The sequence below is a fragment of the Lagenorhynchus albirostris genome, chromosome 1, assembly GCF_949774975.1.
Source record: "Lagenorhynchus albirostris chromosome 1, mLagAlb1.1, whole genome shotgun sequence".
NCBI classification, from domain to species: Eukaryota; Metazoa; Chordata; class Mammalia; order Artiodactyla; family Delphinidae; genus Lagenorhynchus; species Lagenorhynchus albirostris.
Genome location: NC_083095.1, coordinates 78,911,962 through 78,928,416, shown reverse-complemented (window position 1 = coordinate 78,928,416; position 16,455 = coordinate 78,911,962). Strand labels below are relative to the sequence as shown.

Below are 16,455 nucleotides of genomic sequence, written 5' to 3'. Positions count from 1 at the left end.
TGAGAAGCCTGCCCACCACAATGAAGAGTAGCCGCTGCTCCCTGAAACTAGAGAAAGCCCGCGCACAGCAAGGAAGGCCCAACGCAGCCAAAAACAAAGTAAATAAATAAAAAAAAAACTCAATGGGAAAAATATTTGCAAATAATATGACTGACAAGGAGTTAATATCCTAAATATAAAAACAGCTCATACTACTCAATATCAAAAAAACAAACAACCCAATCAACAAATGAGCAGATCTGAATAGACATTTTTCTGAAGAAGACATACAGATGGCTAATAATGACATGTAAAGATGCTCAACATCCCTGATTATTAGAAAAATGCAAATAAAAGCAACAATGAGATATCATTTCACACCTGTCAGAATGGCTATCATCAAAAAGTCTACAAATAATAAATGTTGGAGAGGATGTAGAGAAAAGGGAACCCTCCTACACTGTTGATGGGAATGTAAATTGGTGCAACCATTATGGAAAACAGTATGGAGGCTCCTCAAAAGACTGAAAAAAGAGAATTAGCATATGATTCAGCAATTCCACTCCTGGGTATATATCTGGAGAAAACCATAATTCAAAAAGATACATGCACCCCAATGTTCATTGCAGCACTATTTACAATAGCCAAGACATGGAAATAACCTAAATGTCCATCAACAGAGGAGCAGACAAAGAAGATGTGGTATATATATACAATGGACTACTACTCAGACATAAAAAAGAATGAAATAATGCCCTTTGCAGCAACATGGATGGACCGAGAGATTGTCATACTGAGTGAAGTAAGTCAGACAGAGAAAGACAAACATTATATGATATTTATATGTGGAATCTTAGAAAATGGTACAAATGAATTTATTTACAGAAAAGAAATAGAGTTACAGATGTAGAAAACAAACCTATGGTTACTGGGGGGGAAGGGGGGAATAAACTGGGAAATTAGGATTGACATATACATCCTACTATATTTAAAATAGAAAAAAAGCTTAGGGAGAGATTCTTGGGGGATACAGAATTTCAGGTTTTAAAAGAAATAAAGAAGGTACTTGGTATTTTTATTTTTTTATATAAAAGCAAAAGAAGAAGAATTGTGTATAATCAAATATCTTCTTTTAAAATGCAATTTCTGGCTTTTTCTTAGAGAACACAAATTTAAAGTGAAATAATTTTTAAAGTCCAATACAAAATTAAGAAAACCCACCAAAGTTTTGTGTAAATATTCAGGCATGCATTCATTCATTAACAAATATCTGCTGTGCATCTGTTACATGCCTGGTATTGCTTTGGACTCTGAGGATGCAGAGGTGACCAAGACAGATCATGTCCTTGACCGCATAAATTTTGTAGAGCTTAATGATTTAAAATTTCTGAGAAGAACTATAAAGTCAAATAAAACCAACACCTGAACTAACTGCAAGGCAAATTCAAAAAAATAAGAAAAGCTTTGAGAATTGACTAGACTTACCCTTAAAAGTCCAAGATAGTGACTGAGATACAAGCTTGGTCATGGCATACACATCAACGTCAAGGAGACAGGCACAAGAATCAAATTTAGGAGGACAACTGGGTTGCAAAAATGTCTTCAAACAAATATTCAGCATGCTATCCAGTTAAGGTTCTGAAAACCCTGGGTAACACATTCTACCTACAGGAAAAACAAGGTTCAAATTCAAGGTTTTCTAACAGTTAATTAAAAGGAGGCAAGAGAGTAACCACAAGAGAACAGAGAGAGAGGGAGGGATTGAAATTAAGATTGAGATTCTGTCTGTCATTGGATAAAAACAAGCAGCCATCACCAAAAAGTGTACAAACAGTAAATGCTGGACAAGGTGTGGAGAAAAGGGAACCCTCTTACACTGTTGGTGGGAATGTAAATTGGTATGGCCACTATGAAGAACAGTATGGAGGTTCCTTAAAAAACTAAAAATAGAACTACCATATGGCCCAGCAACCCCACTCCTGGGCATATACCCAGAGAAAACCATACTTCGAAAAGATACATACACCCCAATGATCATAGCAGCACTATTTACAATAGCCAAGACATGGAAGCAACCCAAGTGCCATGAAAAGATAAATGAATAAAGAAGATGTGCATATATATATATAAAATATATACACACACACATATATATATATACACACACACATGTACACACAATGGAATACTAATCAGCCATTAAAAAAAGAATGAAATTCCACCATTTGCAGCAACATGAATGGAACTACAGAATATTATGCTTACTGAAATAAGTCAGACAGAGAAAGACAAATACTGTATGAAGTCACTTATATGTGGAATCTAGGAAATAATACAAATGAACGTATATGCAAAACAGAAATAGACTTACAGATATAGAAAACAAACTAGTGGTTACAAAAGGGGAGAGGAAGAAGGGGGGGCAAACTAGGGGTATAGGATTAAGAGACACAAACTACTATGTATAAAATAGATAAGCAACAAGAATATATGTATAGCACAGGGAATTCTAGCCATTATCTTGTCATAACTCTTAATGGAGTATAATCTGTAAAAATACTGAATCACCACACTATATACCTGAAACTAATATAATATTGTAAATCAACTCTACTTAAATTAAAAAAAAAACTCAGTTTCAAAATTTCTGTCTTTAAAATATTCCAAAAGGCATGACAGATGCTGAAAGTGTGAACTCCTTTCAACTGCAATTATGTTGAATGCGCTTGGTACCGGTTGACTTGCTCCCAAGGCCCCGCATACTTTCAGTTGAAGCCCCATCCCATAGTGACTCCTAAATCTTCAGTAAAGTATTTAGACACACACACACACACACACACACACACACACACACACACAACTATGAGTGAGTGTTTTTCTAGAACTTGATGAATAAGTTCTATATTCAATGGTTTGCTAAAAAGGAGATAGTCCTAAAGGTTAAGGACTACAGAGGACAGACACACACTAGGAGCAAGCTGTGAGAACTCACAGGTATCATGAAGACTGTCACATGCCACAGAATTAGATTTTCACCTAAGTTAACCAGATATTCAAGGAGGAGGAAGCCCCCAGGTGACAGCATGGCTATTCTAATTTTGCCTCCTCCATTTCATTATCCATATAACTTCTGAGTGAGTTTTCTAAGACACAAATCTAAGCATGCCCTACCTATGATCAAGATTCTTCAATAATTTCCCATTGCCTACTGGATTAAAAAAGAAAAAGAAGAGGGGCTTCCCTGGTGGCGCAGTGGTTGAGAATCCACCTGCCAATGCAGGGGACACAGGTTTGATCCCTGGTCCGGGAAGATCCCACATGCCACGGAGCAACTAAGCCCGCACGTCACAACTACTGAGCCTGTGCTCTAGAGTCCGTGAGCCACAACTACTGAGCCTGCACGCCGCAACTACTGAAGCCCGTGCGCCTAGAGCCCGTGCTCCGCTATGAGAAGCCACCGCAACGAGAAGCCCACACACTACAACGAAGAGTAGCCCCCGCTCGCCGCAACTAGAGAAAGCCCGCGCACAGCAGCGAAGACCCAACACAGCCAAAAATAAATAAATAAAATAAATAAATTTATAACAACAACAAAAAAAGAAGACAAAAACCTTTGCAAAGCATTTAAGGCCTTTCCCAGCTTCTTGCAAAGTGCCTGGTGAGCAGTGGGTTCTCTATACATGGAGCATGAGCATGGTTCCCTCTTTCTATCAGGCCTCAACTCAAAAATCACAGAACTTCTCAGAAAGGTCACCCCTGGCCATCTACTAGAATGCCAGCAAGCCCTCTCCTATACTTATTTTCATAGCCCTCTCCTATACTTATTTTCTCTCCTCAGTTCTTTCAATATCTAACATATTATGTATTTTACTTATGTAACTTATTGTCTGTAACCCTCAGTAGGCATCTATAAAACATCAACTATAAATATAATCTCTAGGTAGACAGGGATTTTTGACTTTTTAATTTGTCCACTACTATCTCCATTACCTAGAACCGGGCTTGGCACACAGCAAGTGCTTCATAAAATATATGTAGGATGGGGCTTCCCTGGCGGCGCAGTGGTTGAGAGTCCGCCTGCCGATGCAGGGGACACGGGTTCGTGCCCCGGTCCAGGAAGATCCCACATGCTGCGGAGCGGCTGGGCCCGTGAGCCATGGCCGCTGAGCCTGTGCGTCCGGAGCCTGTGCTCCACAACGGGAGAGGCCACAACAGTGAGAGGCCCGTGTAACGCAAAAAAAAAAAAAAAAAAAAAAAAAAAAATATATATGTAGGATGGATGGGTGCATGGATCATTAAAACCTCAACCCAAAAACCAGTTCTACCTGAAGCCTCCAGGAAGATTTAGATATTCCTGCTTCTCTCTCCTTCCCTGTACGTAACTTCTCTTATCATATTGTACTTCTTTGTATGTTGAGCTGAAAACTTCATTGAAATCAAGGGCCTCACTTTCATTTGTATGTACTTAGAAGTGACTCCTTTGTGCTTAGTACATGATATGCCATTGAATAAATGAATGATTGATTATATTCTTATTTTAAAGATGAGGAAAATAAGGTTTAAAAAGGTTAAATAACTTCTAAGGGCACACACTAGTAAGTTGCAGAGGTAAGATACTAACCCAAATGTATACCAAGCCATTCCTTTAGTTTTCCTTGTCACTACTACTATATCTCCCTACAACGTTCTATCCTGTCCCACATTTTCTATTATTCATATTGTACCTATTACTAAGTCCCTGTTCAAATCAAATCCCACCTAGTCAATGAAATCTTCCAGATGACTCTTATTCACAGTAATTTCTCCTTTTTTTTTTTTACCAGAAAGTTCCTGAGATAGCTCTCAGGGTAAATGGGGGAGGTTATAAGATAGGGTTTGTGGCCTATCTTATAACAGCTTATCCACTTGTGTTCCTCACTCCATATTCAGGCTCTTGGTGCAAAGGCCTACCTGTTTTGCAGGTAATGCACCCTCCATTGGTCCCCAACCTCAGGTAACAGTCTCTCATGATCTGCATATCTCTCCTAAGGACTTATGTGGCTGGTGATGGATGCAACTGTTTCCTTGGTTTGACTGAGCTGAGCTTCCAAGAGAAGCTGCAGAATGAAGCAACTGAATAATCCGCATCCCCACCCTGGGATTAGCACTCAGGATACATAAAGCTTTTCCCCTCCTCTCTCTGTCTCTGTTTCTGTTGAAAGAAAGGGTTTCAACCTTTCCCAAATGTGACACTTCCAAGGTTGTTTCATGAGAAGCAAAAGCTTATTTCCTATTAGCCATTTCCTCATGTTATCACATGGAAAATAGACTTTTCATTGGCCCAACTTCTCCCGCATATACCAACATCAGAAATAACAATTTTGGTTGTCAATGGTCCTTGAAAAGTAATGTAAAAAGATACTTACAGTTGAAAAATATGCTTGTTACTTGTTCTCATTTTCTCATCTCAAGCTGAGACATATACACTCAGAACCTGCAAAAACCACAATAAATTCTTCTCTAATGTCTTCTGTACTTAAAATCTTCAGTACATACCCAAGCATCTTATTCAGTAATAATGTGCCACCCTAGTTTGTAACTGCACTAAACATTTAACCCTTAATTGTGTCTACATAAAATGTTGACATATCCACAATCTGTGAAGCAGTAGTGAATTAAAAGTGCAGGACTACCTGTGTTCAGATCCCACCTCCATCATTTATCAGCTGTGCAAAGTTAAGTTCCTTAACGTCTGTCTCATTTTCCTCATTTTAAAATGGTATCCTATCACTTCATAAAGTTGTTATATTTAATTTGAAAATAGTAATTAATAAATGATAGCTATATGGGAGTTTATTATGCACCGGGCACTATGTTGAGCACTTTACATCCATTTCATCTGTCAGAGAAATCTGAAGAAACTCAGAAGCTGAGCACAGGGCTTTGTACATTGTAGACAACTAAAATATACTGAAGGAACGAAGCTCAAAGAAGCTAAGAAGTTCCGGGGCTATCAGGATATTGGGAGAGCTGTGAGTGGAGCCCAGGTATGCCTGACCGCAAAGCCCATGTCCCTGACCCCTGCGCTATATTCTGACAACGTCCAGAGTGCCCAGGACAGGGCTGGCACAGAAAGGCCCTGATACATGGCGTTTTGTTTACCATGGGCCCTCTGACATTAGAGAGGACTAGAAGAGTGGTCTCTGAACACGGGCTCACCAGTTTCCAGCAGGGCCTTGAGCCCACTGGTCAGGGCTACGTGGTTTTCCTAGCCGAGGACTGAGGTGAGATGGAAAATGCACCCTTCTTCACTCCTCTATTCTCTTCTCCCCACAATTGCCGGGCCGGGTGAGCGCCCCGGGGCACGCACTTCTGGAGCCCCTTTTTCCTCTGAGACTCGCAGGCTAGCCGACGCGACTGCGGCCCTGGGTTGGAGGGAGCCTGTTTCCAGTCGGACCGCGTCCGGCGGCGCTTCCGAGCTCCGCGCCTGCGCACTCAGCCCGTCGCCGCGCCGGCCCTGAGGACGTGTGCGCGCTGCCTTCGCGGCTCCTGGGCCTTGAGATGCGCGGCTCGCGGGCCCGTGCCAGCTCCAGGTGCGTGAGGAGGATTTCAAGAACCCAGGTGTGAGGTGGAGCGACCCCCCCGGGAAAGGTCGGGCCTGCCTCGGTCCCTCCAAGGTGCCCGGGGACCCAGAACAGGGGCGCCACGACCTCAGCTCCTTTGCTTTTCCCACATCCCCGCCTTCTGACTGCAGCTCATGGGGAGCGGGAATCTCTGAGAGGAATTGCAAAAAACGATACTTTCCCCTGCAGTGGGTCGTATCACATGTGGCATTTTTCCCCTTCTCTGTGGCCAAAGCAGTTTTCATCCTTGCCTTTACTTTCCTGGTGTGGGATTTTGCAGTCTCTGAGCTCTGGCTCGACTCCTAGGTGCTTAGTGGTTGTGGGCAATTAGGGCGAGGGCTAGTTGTCAGGGTCTGTGTCCTGTGCAATCCCTCTGAGAGGAAGAGGTGAGGGTTCAAGGTCAAGAGAGGGGGCCGGGGGAAGTGGGGCAGAAGAAGCTACAGAGAGGGAAAGGCTGTGATAAATGTCGCCAGAGGTTATTCCGTAACTGAAAGTTCTCTAACTTTCTCTCAGTTCTTGTGTTTCTTGTTCATTTACTTTTGTGATATCCTCACCTCGTTTTAATGGTGTTGTTAAGACTGGAAAACCAACAGGCTTTCGGCCTTGAAGTATCGTTGGAATTTTTTGAGATCAGTTTTCACAGTTTTATAACAGAGTGTATCTTGCTGTAGTCGGAGTAATCTGGGGGTTGACCCATTGAGATTTACCATCTTTTATTTTCACTTTAACATAGGAAAAGTTACACGCTGTTGGATTTGTTTTTGAAATATGACCGACAAAAAAGGTCATTTGAGAACACAGAGAAATCAGTAGAAGTGGGATTTGGAGTTCTATCAAATTACTGTGCATATGCTTAAGTACGCGTGGGACTGCATTTGGAGCTTGGGGATCCCTTAGCTGTCACTTATAAATAGCAGATGAGATCACTGCTTGCCACCAGTGATTCTAACAATATAGGGCTTCCAGTAAGTGCTTTCCCACATGGTGTGGACGCAACTGACAATAGTATCCGGTCTTAGTGCTAGTGTTAGTTGATAAGCCATAGTCTCTTTTTGGCACAGTAACTATAGGTAGTCAATTCCTGTTATAATCAGAAATGGTTGTCATGTGTGTGGTTCTAGTGTGGGATTTTTTTCAAGTGTTCCAAAGAAACTATTAAAGGAAAGAAGAAATACACAATAGGAGCCGAGGACCCTGGCTACAGGCCAGAATCCTATGTGTGATCTTTCAGGCCCGACCATAGACAATTGCGTGGCTTTGCCTGGCTGGCCTCTTCGGGGGAAGCTGCTCTTGCCACACCAGACTTGGGCATGGCCAGTGCACTGCAGTTTTCTGGAGGGAGTTGCAGTCAAGGACTCACCCCTTCCCTCCCACTAGCCATGCTCATACTGTATTGCATTCCTGGCTCAGGTACTTCCATTCTGAGGGCCTTGGCCGAGGTACTTCCCAGGTGCCTCCACCAATACCTCCTTATTGCAAAGGGAGGGAAGGTGGAGGGTGCAGCCTTGACTGAGGTACTTTTCTCCATTTTGACCCAGGACCATTCCACTTGTAGCTCTTCCTTCCTCCTCCCCTGGCCCACAGGTCCATAAAGAGGCAGAAACCTTTTGTTCCAGCCTCCTTTGCAGAGAGATGATTGTGTGCATTGCATCCACCTAACCCTCACCTAGTGTTCCATTTAATCGACCACTGGGGAACCAGTACTTTTTTAGCCTCTTGCTTGCACTGTGGCAGTCAGTGAATAAAGACTTGATTATTACTTGCAGTTTGGCTCATTGTCCTAATTGACACCTCAACACCTGATTTTGCCTGACGGGAATTAAATAAATTGCCAAGTTCTTGGCAATTCACTTAATTTTAATCCTCGTAACTGCTGCTGTGTTAGCATTTTAGGGATTTGGAGTACATTCACCTGTAATTTCTCTAACTCAGTGTTGTGAAAGTGCATAGTAATAGCATCAACAGCTGATTGTTGCTAACGTGGATCTCTGGGTTATATGGTATATTTTATACATTAATATAGTGGCTTGCAGTCAGATTATTTGTGTGGCATATTACCTTTGGCCTCTAATTAGATTTTTCTGATAAATATTTTGGGGTTATATGGGGCAGTTGAAGAAAATTAATAATCCTTAGTAATCCTGTCTCATCCTATGGGCCCCAATCTTACTTAATAGATTACTTGCCACTTTGAATAAAGTGATTGATTTGTTGTAGGTTCCTCTGTCTAGTGTGTAAAGAGGTATGCCAGGAACAGGTTTCACAGGTTTTTACCTCCTCCTATAGAAGTTTCACGAAACAGTATTTATCCTTACCATATGTTATGCAATCTGATATTTTCTACTCTATTAAACAAAAATGCTGAGCATGACCCACTAAAGTGATTGCACAATCCACTAATGGGTAGTGACATGCAGTTTGAAAACCACTATGATAAAACAACTAGAAGATAATTTGCTCAATAAATGAATTTTTTTTTTCTGTTTTTAAATCAGATTCCTGAAGAGAACCACAGTGGGTGTGTTTGTGATTTTGTGTTTAAGGTGTCTTCTAGGAGAAAATAGATAATAGCACACAGCATATATGTTGGATATTCACTAAATCATCTGACAAAAGAACACTGAGTTTCTGGTAGATTTATCAACTCTCTGATCTCAACTAGAAGATACAACATTAGAGAGCTGGCACAGCTTTTTTTAATCTCTGGCTTCCTTATTTAAGGAAAATGCAGTAGAAGACGAAGGATGAGAAGAAAATTGGCTTTTCAGTTAGGAGAAGACAGGGTATAAAATGGTTGAGAAAGTTCCTGGTAAGCTTTTGCATGTGTCCTACAGAGGTATATTAGGGAAAATATCTTTATCTTTATATTAACTGAGACCAAAATGACCTTTTTGTTCTACTGCCTGAAAAGTAAACTACACTCAGACTTTCAATTACTTAGCCATAGATAAGTATATAAGTAGCCAGTGTGTCAACCTCATTGCCTCTGTACTTGTCTTTTAGGACTTCTACAACAAAGTGGAAAGGAGAAATAAAAAGAAATGTTTGTTTAGTGTGTTTATCTCTTAGTTAGAAACCCTAAAAATGATATTAAGTAGATAAGGATAAAGTTTTTAAATTTGATTAGTGTTGAGCTAAATAATACCTTACATTTATACATTGCTTCAGTTTTCCAGCACATTTAGGTGCATTATCTCCATTGATTCTCACAACAACTCAATGTGGTAGGCAGGCCAGGAGGCATTTTCCCTGATTTAGAGATGAGGAATCTATATTTCCTTCTTCTTGCCACCAAGTTCATATGATGGCAAATCTGGGACTAGAATCCAGGTTTTCTGGGACATTTTCTCCCAGTTGTTTATGTTATCTTTGTTGGTCCAAAGAAGTAACTGAGAGTAAATATTGCTAATGATGTGGCTAAGAATTTTGATAACTAAAACATTCCATTCTCAGATCATGTCCAAGGTATGCTATAATTGAATGCAGATATGTCTTAATTTTAGTATTATATTTTATTTCTTACACTCTTTATCTTTCTAGCCCAATTTTTGAAAAATGACAAATCTACTTAATAGTGGACTAGGAAAATTGGAATTAAAAGATTTATTTAATGTTAAGAAATTCAACTCAGTCCCCTTTTAATGTATCATCTCAATTAATTAGAAATATAGCTTAAAATTATATACATTTTTAAGTATTTCTTTTAAAGACTTCTCATTTCTCTGTATGAGTGAAATTAGTTTAATGATTCTAAAGTATCTAAGCGGGCCTCTCACTGTTGTGGCCTCTCCCGTTGCGGAGCACAGGCTCCGGATGCGCAGGCTCAGCGGCCATGGCTCACGGACTCAGCCGCTCCGTGGCATGTGGGATCCTCCCGGACCGGGGCACGAACCCGTGTCCCCTGCATTGGCAGGCAGACTGTCAACCACTGCGCCACCAGGGAAGCCCTAACTTACTTTTAGACCCAGGAAGAGTTGAGGTTCCCTGTTGCCTTTAATACCTTTAGCCAAAGAACAGGTTAAATTATTTCTTTTCATATGAATAAGTAATTTTTAATTAATACATTTTTATTTTTAATTTTTAGACATCTGTGGAGTGTAAGAACACTATGGAGCTCATCAGAGTATATCACTGAAGAATATGATGGCTGAAACCAATTTTAAAATGCTAAAGATTCAACAGTGTGTAGTAGCCAACAAACTACCTAGAAACAGGCCATATATTTGCAATATTTGCTTCAAGCATTTTGAAACACCCTCAAAATTAGCGAGGCATTATCTCATTCATACTGGTCAAAAGCCATTTGAATGTGATGTGTGTCATAAAACCTTTAGACAACTAGTTCATCTGGAACGACATCAACTAACTCATAATCTGCCTTTTAAATGTAGTATTTGTCCACGCCACTTTAAGAATCTGAAGACATTCGTGAAGCACCAACAGCTTCACAATGAAACTTACCAGAATGATGTTAAACAGGTCAGAAGACTGCTGGAGGCCAAGCAAGAAAAGCCAGTGTATGGAATGTATCATGCTCTTACCACAGAGGAGAGATGGGCATTACACCCGTGCTCCAAGTCTGATCCTACACACAGCCCTACAAAGAAAAAAAAGAACATTCACGCGTGTACAATCTGTGGCAAGCTGTTCCCCTCACAGTCAAAACTTGATAGGCACGCACTTATTCATACTGGTCAGAGGCCTTTTAAATGTGTCCTGTGCAGTAAATCTTTTCGACAGTCAACTCACTTAAAAATCCACCAACTCACACATTCAGAGGAAAGACCTTTTCAATGTTGTTTTTGTCAAAAAGGATTTAAGATTCAAAGCAAACTGCTGAAGCATAAACAAATCCATGCCAGGAATAAGACTTTTCAGACTCTTTCATTAAAGGTGAAGAGTCCAGAATCAGGGCCCCTGCCTAATAAATTAAATGCAAAGCAGGATAGTTTTGAAAATGGTGATATACGTGAATCTGAGGAGAATAATCAACTTGATGTCCACTCTATTTATATTGTCCCTTTTCAATGTCCAGAGTGTGAAGAATGTTTTGAATCAGAGCAGATTCTCAATGGACACAAGTGTTTTCCTGCCAGAAGTGGCAAAATTCCAAGCAGGCTCAAAAGAAGCTACAACTATAAAACCATTGTTAAAAAAATCTTGGCTAAGCTTAAACGAGCTGGGGGTAAAAAATTAGATAATTTTCGATCTGAGAAAAAAGTATTTAAAAACAGTTTCTTGAAAAATTGTGAACTTATTTCCGGTGAGCAGAGCCCTGAACAAACCCAGAGAACATTTATGGGTTCTCTTGGCAAGCATGGAACATATAAGACAGTTGGCAATAAAAAGAAGAAAACGTTGACTTTGCCATTTTCTTGGCAAAAGCACTTCCAGAGCCAAAATATGGGAAAAAACGTAAAAGGTATTCTTACACCAGAGAACATGTTAACTATGGATAATTCTGTGAATAATAAAGATGTATCTATCTATGGTTCATCAGGTGAGGAATTCTTTGAAAACTGTGAAGTGCTTCAGTGTGGTTTTTCAGTTACAAATGAAAACATCTATACTGGACATAAGGTGTGTCCTTGTGACAAATGTGAGAAAGTGTTTCCTTCTGTATCTAAACTACAAAGACACTATTTAATTCATACTGGACAGAGGCCTTTTGGCTGTAATGTTTGTGGGAAATCTTTTAGACAGTCAGCTCACCTGAAAAGACATAAATTAACTCATATTGATAAGATTCCATATAGAAAATCTCTTTGCCAAGTAGAATTGGAAAATTTGAACAAACTTTTCATTCATCAAGGTGATAATGTTAACTATAGTGCTTCCCAGCAATGTCAGACTCTTGGTTTTCAAAAATACGAGGTCTCAGAGTCAGATCAAACATCAGAAATAAAAGTGAAGGCAGAATCAGAGGATTTCATTCTTGGTACCCCCTATAGGAGCAGGCAGCCCTGTCTCTCTAGTGCACTTCTGGAATCAGAGCAGAGCCATCATAGTCATTGTTGTAGTTATTCAGGGCGTACTGAGAGGAATGATGGCCTTCTTTACCAATGCAGTGTTTGTTCTAAAAATTTTAGATCCCCATCTAAACTGGAAAGACACTATCTAATTCATGCAGGGCAGAAGCCATTCGAATGCTCAGTTTGTGGCAAAACATTCAGACAGGCTCCTCACTGGAAGAGACATCAACTTACTCACTTTAAGGAATGACCACAAGAGAAAATGGTTGTCTTAAATTCAGTTATGTAATTGACAGACCCACCAACACATGTGTGGTCTTTCTGGTGACCTTGCTCTTTAGCCTCTATCATTTATAATGTATTTTTATCAAAAGGCCTGCATTAGATTGAATGATTTCATAGGCAGTTGCTTGTCTGCATAGTCAGAGGTAAGATACATAGAAATGTAATATGTTTTAGGAACAGCCAAATTAATTTTTAGGGGGAAGAACATGATTTGATGCCATAAAGCAAGTATTTGTTTTATTTTAACATACACTTTGGCTGTATTGAAAATGTTGTAAATCCATGATGTAGTACAAATAATTCAGCCTCATTTTTAAAGGAATTATTCCTTAAGACACGCCATCTCCTTTTATATATGCTCAAAAGACTGAGAGGCAAAAATTGGGTTTTGGCCACTACAGATAGCCCCACTATATTATTTCATGTATTTTACACCTATGGTTCAAATACCATTGCAAAATTTTTTCTTATAAGCTAAAAAATATAAAGGCAATAAAAGTGAAAGTGGATGAGAAAATAATAGCATTATTTTCATTGTTCTTTTCCAAGCTGTTTATTCTTAGGACTCCGGTAGTTTACCCTCCTATTCTATAGGTGATTTGAATTGTTTTTTTGCCCAGCCTGCTGTTATCTTTACCCCCAAAATGTACAAGTAGGAGAGAGGCTAGGATGCACCTGTATACATTTACCATGTTTATTTGTCAGGAATAATGTTCAAGTGCCATAATCTTTTTGATGATATGTACGCAGTGCCATCTTTTCAGAGGAATGAATGCAATTCATCTACATGCTTATTAATGATTGATAGCAGTAGTTGTAGACTTAAGACTCACCTGTTGATCTGCATCTCCATAAGACTTTTACATTCACCTTAGCAAAACTTTCTTTTAATACCTCTTTGAGTGGTCCTATGACTAAACTAAATATTCTGTTAAGTTTGATCAAACGGCAGTGACTAGGTCTAGTTCTATTTTTTATTCCTGTTTTTTTGCAAGATTCTAATGCTAAAGAATGTTATTTTGATCATTAGTAAATTGTTATTTTAGTTAGTAAGGTAATCCCGTATAGGAATAAGATGCTTATGGAATTGAGAGTATCATTCTAAACAGTACTGTCATGATTTGGGGAATATTTAATCAAACTGTAAAAGGCTTGTAATCACACATTGTCCTTCACATTTGCCATTTTTAATAAAATCTTTAAGAATGACATTTCCTAGCAATAAGAGAAAGTAACCATTATCTTTCTAAGGTGAAAAGAACAGGTGGGTATTTATCCTAGCACTCTCAGATATATGTAGTGACAAGCCCTCTACTGAGAATGGATAAAGGAACAATTTTACATTGTACTGTAATAATTGTCTTTGTGGGGGGGGGAGGAGAAGTCAGTCTGCTTTTACAAGTGAATTTTGAGAAACTTGGGTTTAATTCATAGAGATTAAACTTAACAGTACAGATAAAAGCCCAACGATGTACAAATGTGCAGGAGAATCGTGTTTTAAAGAATAATTTCTCTTATGTTTCCTTGAGATGTGTTCCTCCAGTGCAAACAAGGTGATGTTTTATAAAATTTGCTTTACACAGAACTTTTTAAGAACACATCTATTACATAAAAGCAAGGGATAATTAGTTCATGTTTTCCAAGAATAAAGGGTCAAGGGTTTTTTTCTTTAATATGTCTGAAATTATATATTTGGGAATTTTCCTAAGCTATTTATGTAATTTTATTTGAAGTAAATGTCTCATATACTCCTTTCCCAACCCTAACAGGAGAATCCTAACAGTGTTGTGCTTGTATGATTATTAGACTTTATTTGCCTAAGTGATACTACTATACATTTTTTTTTTGGCCCATGCCTTTTTAAGCTGTTTCATATTGAAAGTTGGAATATTGTAAAAATTTTGTCGAAGAGGTACTGTAGTGCTATTTGAAGTACCTGTAACGAAATACTTATTTACTTTTATTATCACTTCAAGCTGTGGAAACTTTATAGGAATGAAAATAAACTGTATACATCCATGATAAACTGTATACATCCATGATAAGAAGTTTAAACATTAGATGTTAAATGATGACTTGCTGCATGCTAGAACTGTTATTATTGTTGAATCAATTACTTTGGTTTTCTGAAAAAAATAAACTTTTAAATATCTGTAAAGAAAGAAGAATTTTTGTTTGGGCAATTCCAGGCTGTAGCATGATTATTTACTGAAGTAGTTTGATTGAGTTAGTGAAATTATTGCTTCTTGTTTTGTACTGCAATAGGGCCTATTAGGACAAAATGTGTGTTGAAGGAAAGTAGATGGTGATTCTTGAAAAATTCAAATTTTAGAATATTTTAAAAATAAAGTTTCAAATTACACAGTTTGAACTTTTTTAAAAGGGAAAATCACATAATACAGGAACAAGGTACTGATTGCCAGACACTTTCCTGGGCCCACTCCAGTCTACCTTCTGCCTTCTGAGCTTTCTACATGGATAGTTAATCGTTTACTTCCTTGTTCATGTTAAGTTTCTTTGATAGCTCCTTATAACCTACAAATGGATATGTTAACTCTATTGCACGTCACATGATCTATCTACTTATCCATTTATCTTCCTCCTTGGCCTCCCTGTCCAGGTTTGTACTAAAGAAACATAAAATTAGTTCCTCCAATACATGTTATTCCCGCTTCCATCTTATCTATGTAGTATTAATTTAAATTAGATACAAACTCATACTGTATTCAAAGAAGAGATTTAGTTGAGCCAGGTTTTATTTGTTTTTAGTCCATGATTATGGAAGAAAACTAAAGTGTTTAATTTGCAGAAAACAGATTTCAATTTACGTCATGTGAGATAACCAATGAGAATTATAGACATTTTTAAGGGATAGCACCAGTGTTTGAAGTCTGCATATCTCATAAGAATCCTTTGTTAGAAGTGAATTGTCAAGGGCTGTTTCATGCAGAATATCTGCTCTTTAGAAGCAGTGAAAGGAAACATTTAATTCCTTTCTTGTTGAGATTTCTCCTATTGCCAGTTAGAAGGGCTTAGAATTTCAGGGCTAACTGCTAGAATTCTATTAGCACTATTCTATTAGAGAACAAAATTCTATTAGAGGAAAAAAGATAACTGAAAAAGAGAAGTGGTACAATGGTATTATTAAAACAATATGGAACATGTAATACTTTGCATCTATATCGGCTAACTTCTATTCATTCTTTGAAGTTTAAGCTTAAACACTGCTTCCTCTGGAAGCCTTTTTGATTTACCCTAGCACTCTATTCCCTGTGCTCCCACTGCTTTTTGTTCATAACTCTATTAATCGTCACTGTTGACTAGTGGTTTTCAAACTTTAGTGTGCACTAGAATCATCTAGAGGGCTTGTTAAAAGCATAGATTGCTGAGCTACACCCTCAGAATTTCTGATTCAATATTTGGAGTTGGGCCTGAAAATTTGCATTTATACAGGTTAGCTGTTATTGCTATATTGAAACTATACTTTGAGAACCATTGAGCTAAACTACATTTTTCTGGAAAGCAAGAGAATGCATGATTTTATGTTTTATACATAAAGTATAAAGCAGTATCTGTAATGTTTTTACCTCCTCAAATATATACTGAATGTATAAAGG

The 16,455-nt window shown here is 38.6% G+C and overlaps 1 protein-coding gene and 1 long non-coding RNA gene across 4 annotated transcripts in view; one reads left to right on the top strand and one right to left on the bottom strand.

Annotated features, from left to right (window-relative positions):
• The window catches only part of LOC132518969 (uncharacterized), a 140,193-nt gene extending 133,853 nt beyond the window's left edge, over nt 1–6,340 (bottom strand). The window contains exons 1-2 of the long non-coding RNA XR_009540079.1: nt 6,178–6,340; nt 5,381–5,452 (exon numbers count right to left, since the gene is read on the bottom strand). This is a non-coding gene — a long non-coding RNA (uncharacterized LOC132518969). The remainder of the gene's footprint in view (nt 1–5,380; nt 5,453–6,177) is intronic.
• A 105-nt stretch (nt 6,341–6,445) lies between these two features.
• On the top strand, nt 6,446–15,260 carry ZNF770 (zinc finger protein 770). 3 transcript variants are annotated; one of them, XM_060147000.1, is made up of 2 exons: nt 6,446–6,551; nt 10,666–15,260. In XM_060147000.1, the coding sequence occupies exon 2, from the start codon at nt 10,722–10,724 to the stop codon at nt 12,801–12,803; it is 2,082 nt and encodes a 693-aa protein (XP_060002983.1). In that variant the 5' UTR covers nt 6,446–6,551; nt 10,666–10,721; the 3' UTR covers nt 12,804–15,260. The 3 variants fall into 3 exon arrangements, with proteins under 3 accessions (XP_060002983.1, XP_060002990.1, XP_060002991.1); XM_060147007.1 differs by having other exon boundaries at nt 6,471–6,579; XM_060147008.1 differs by having other exon boundaries at nt 6,514–6,609.
• Nucleotides 15,261–16,455: the final 1,195 nt, after the last annotated feature.

Bases quoted from the DNA above. Each gene is read 5' to 3' on its own strand.
- ZNF770 (XM_060147000.1), top strand. From the start codon at position 10,722: ATGATGGCTGAAACCAATTTTAAAATGCTAAAGATTCAACAGTGTGTA.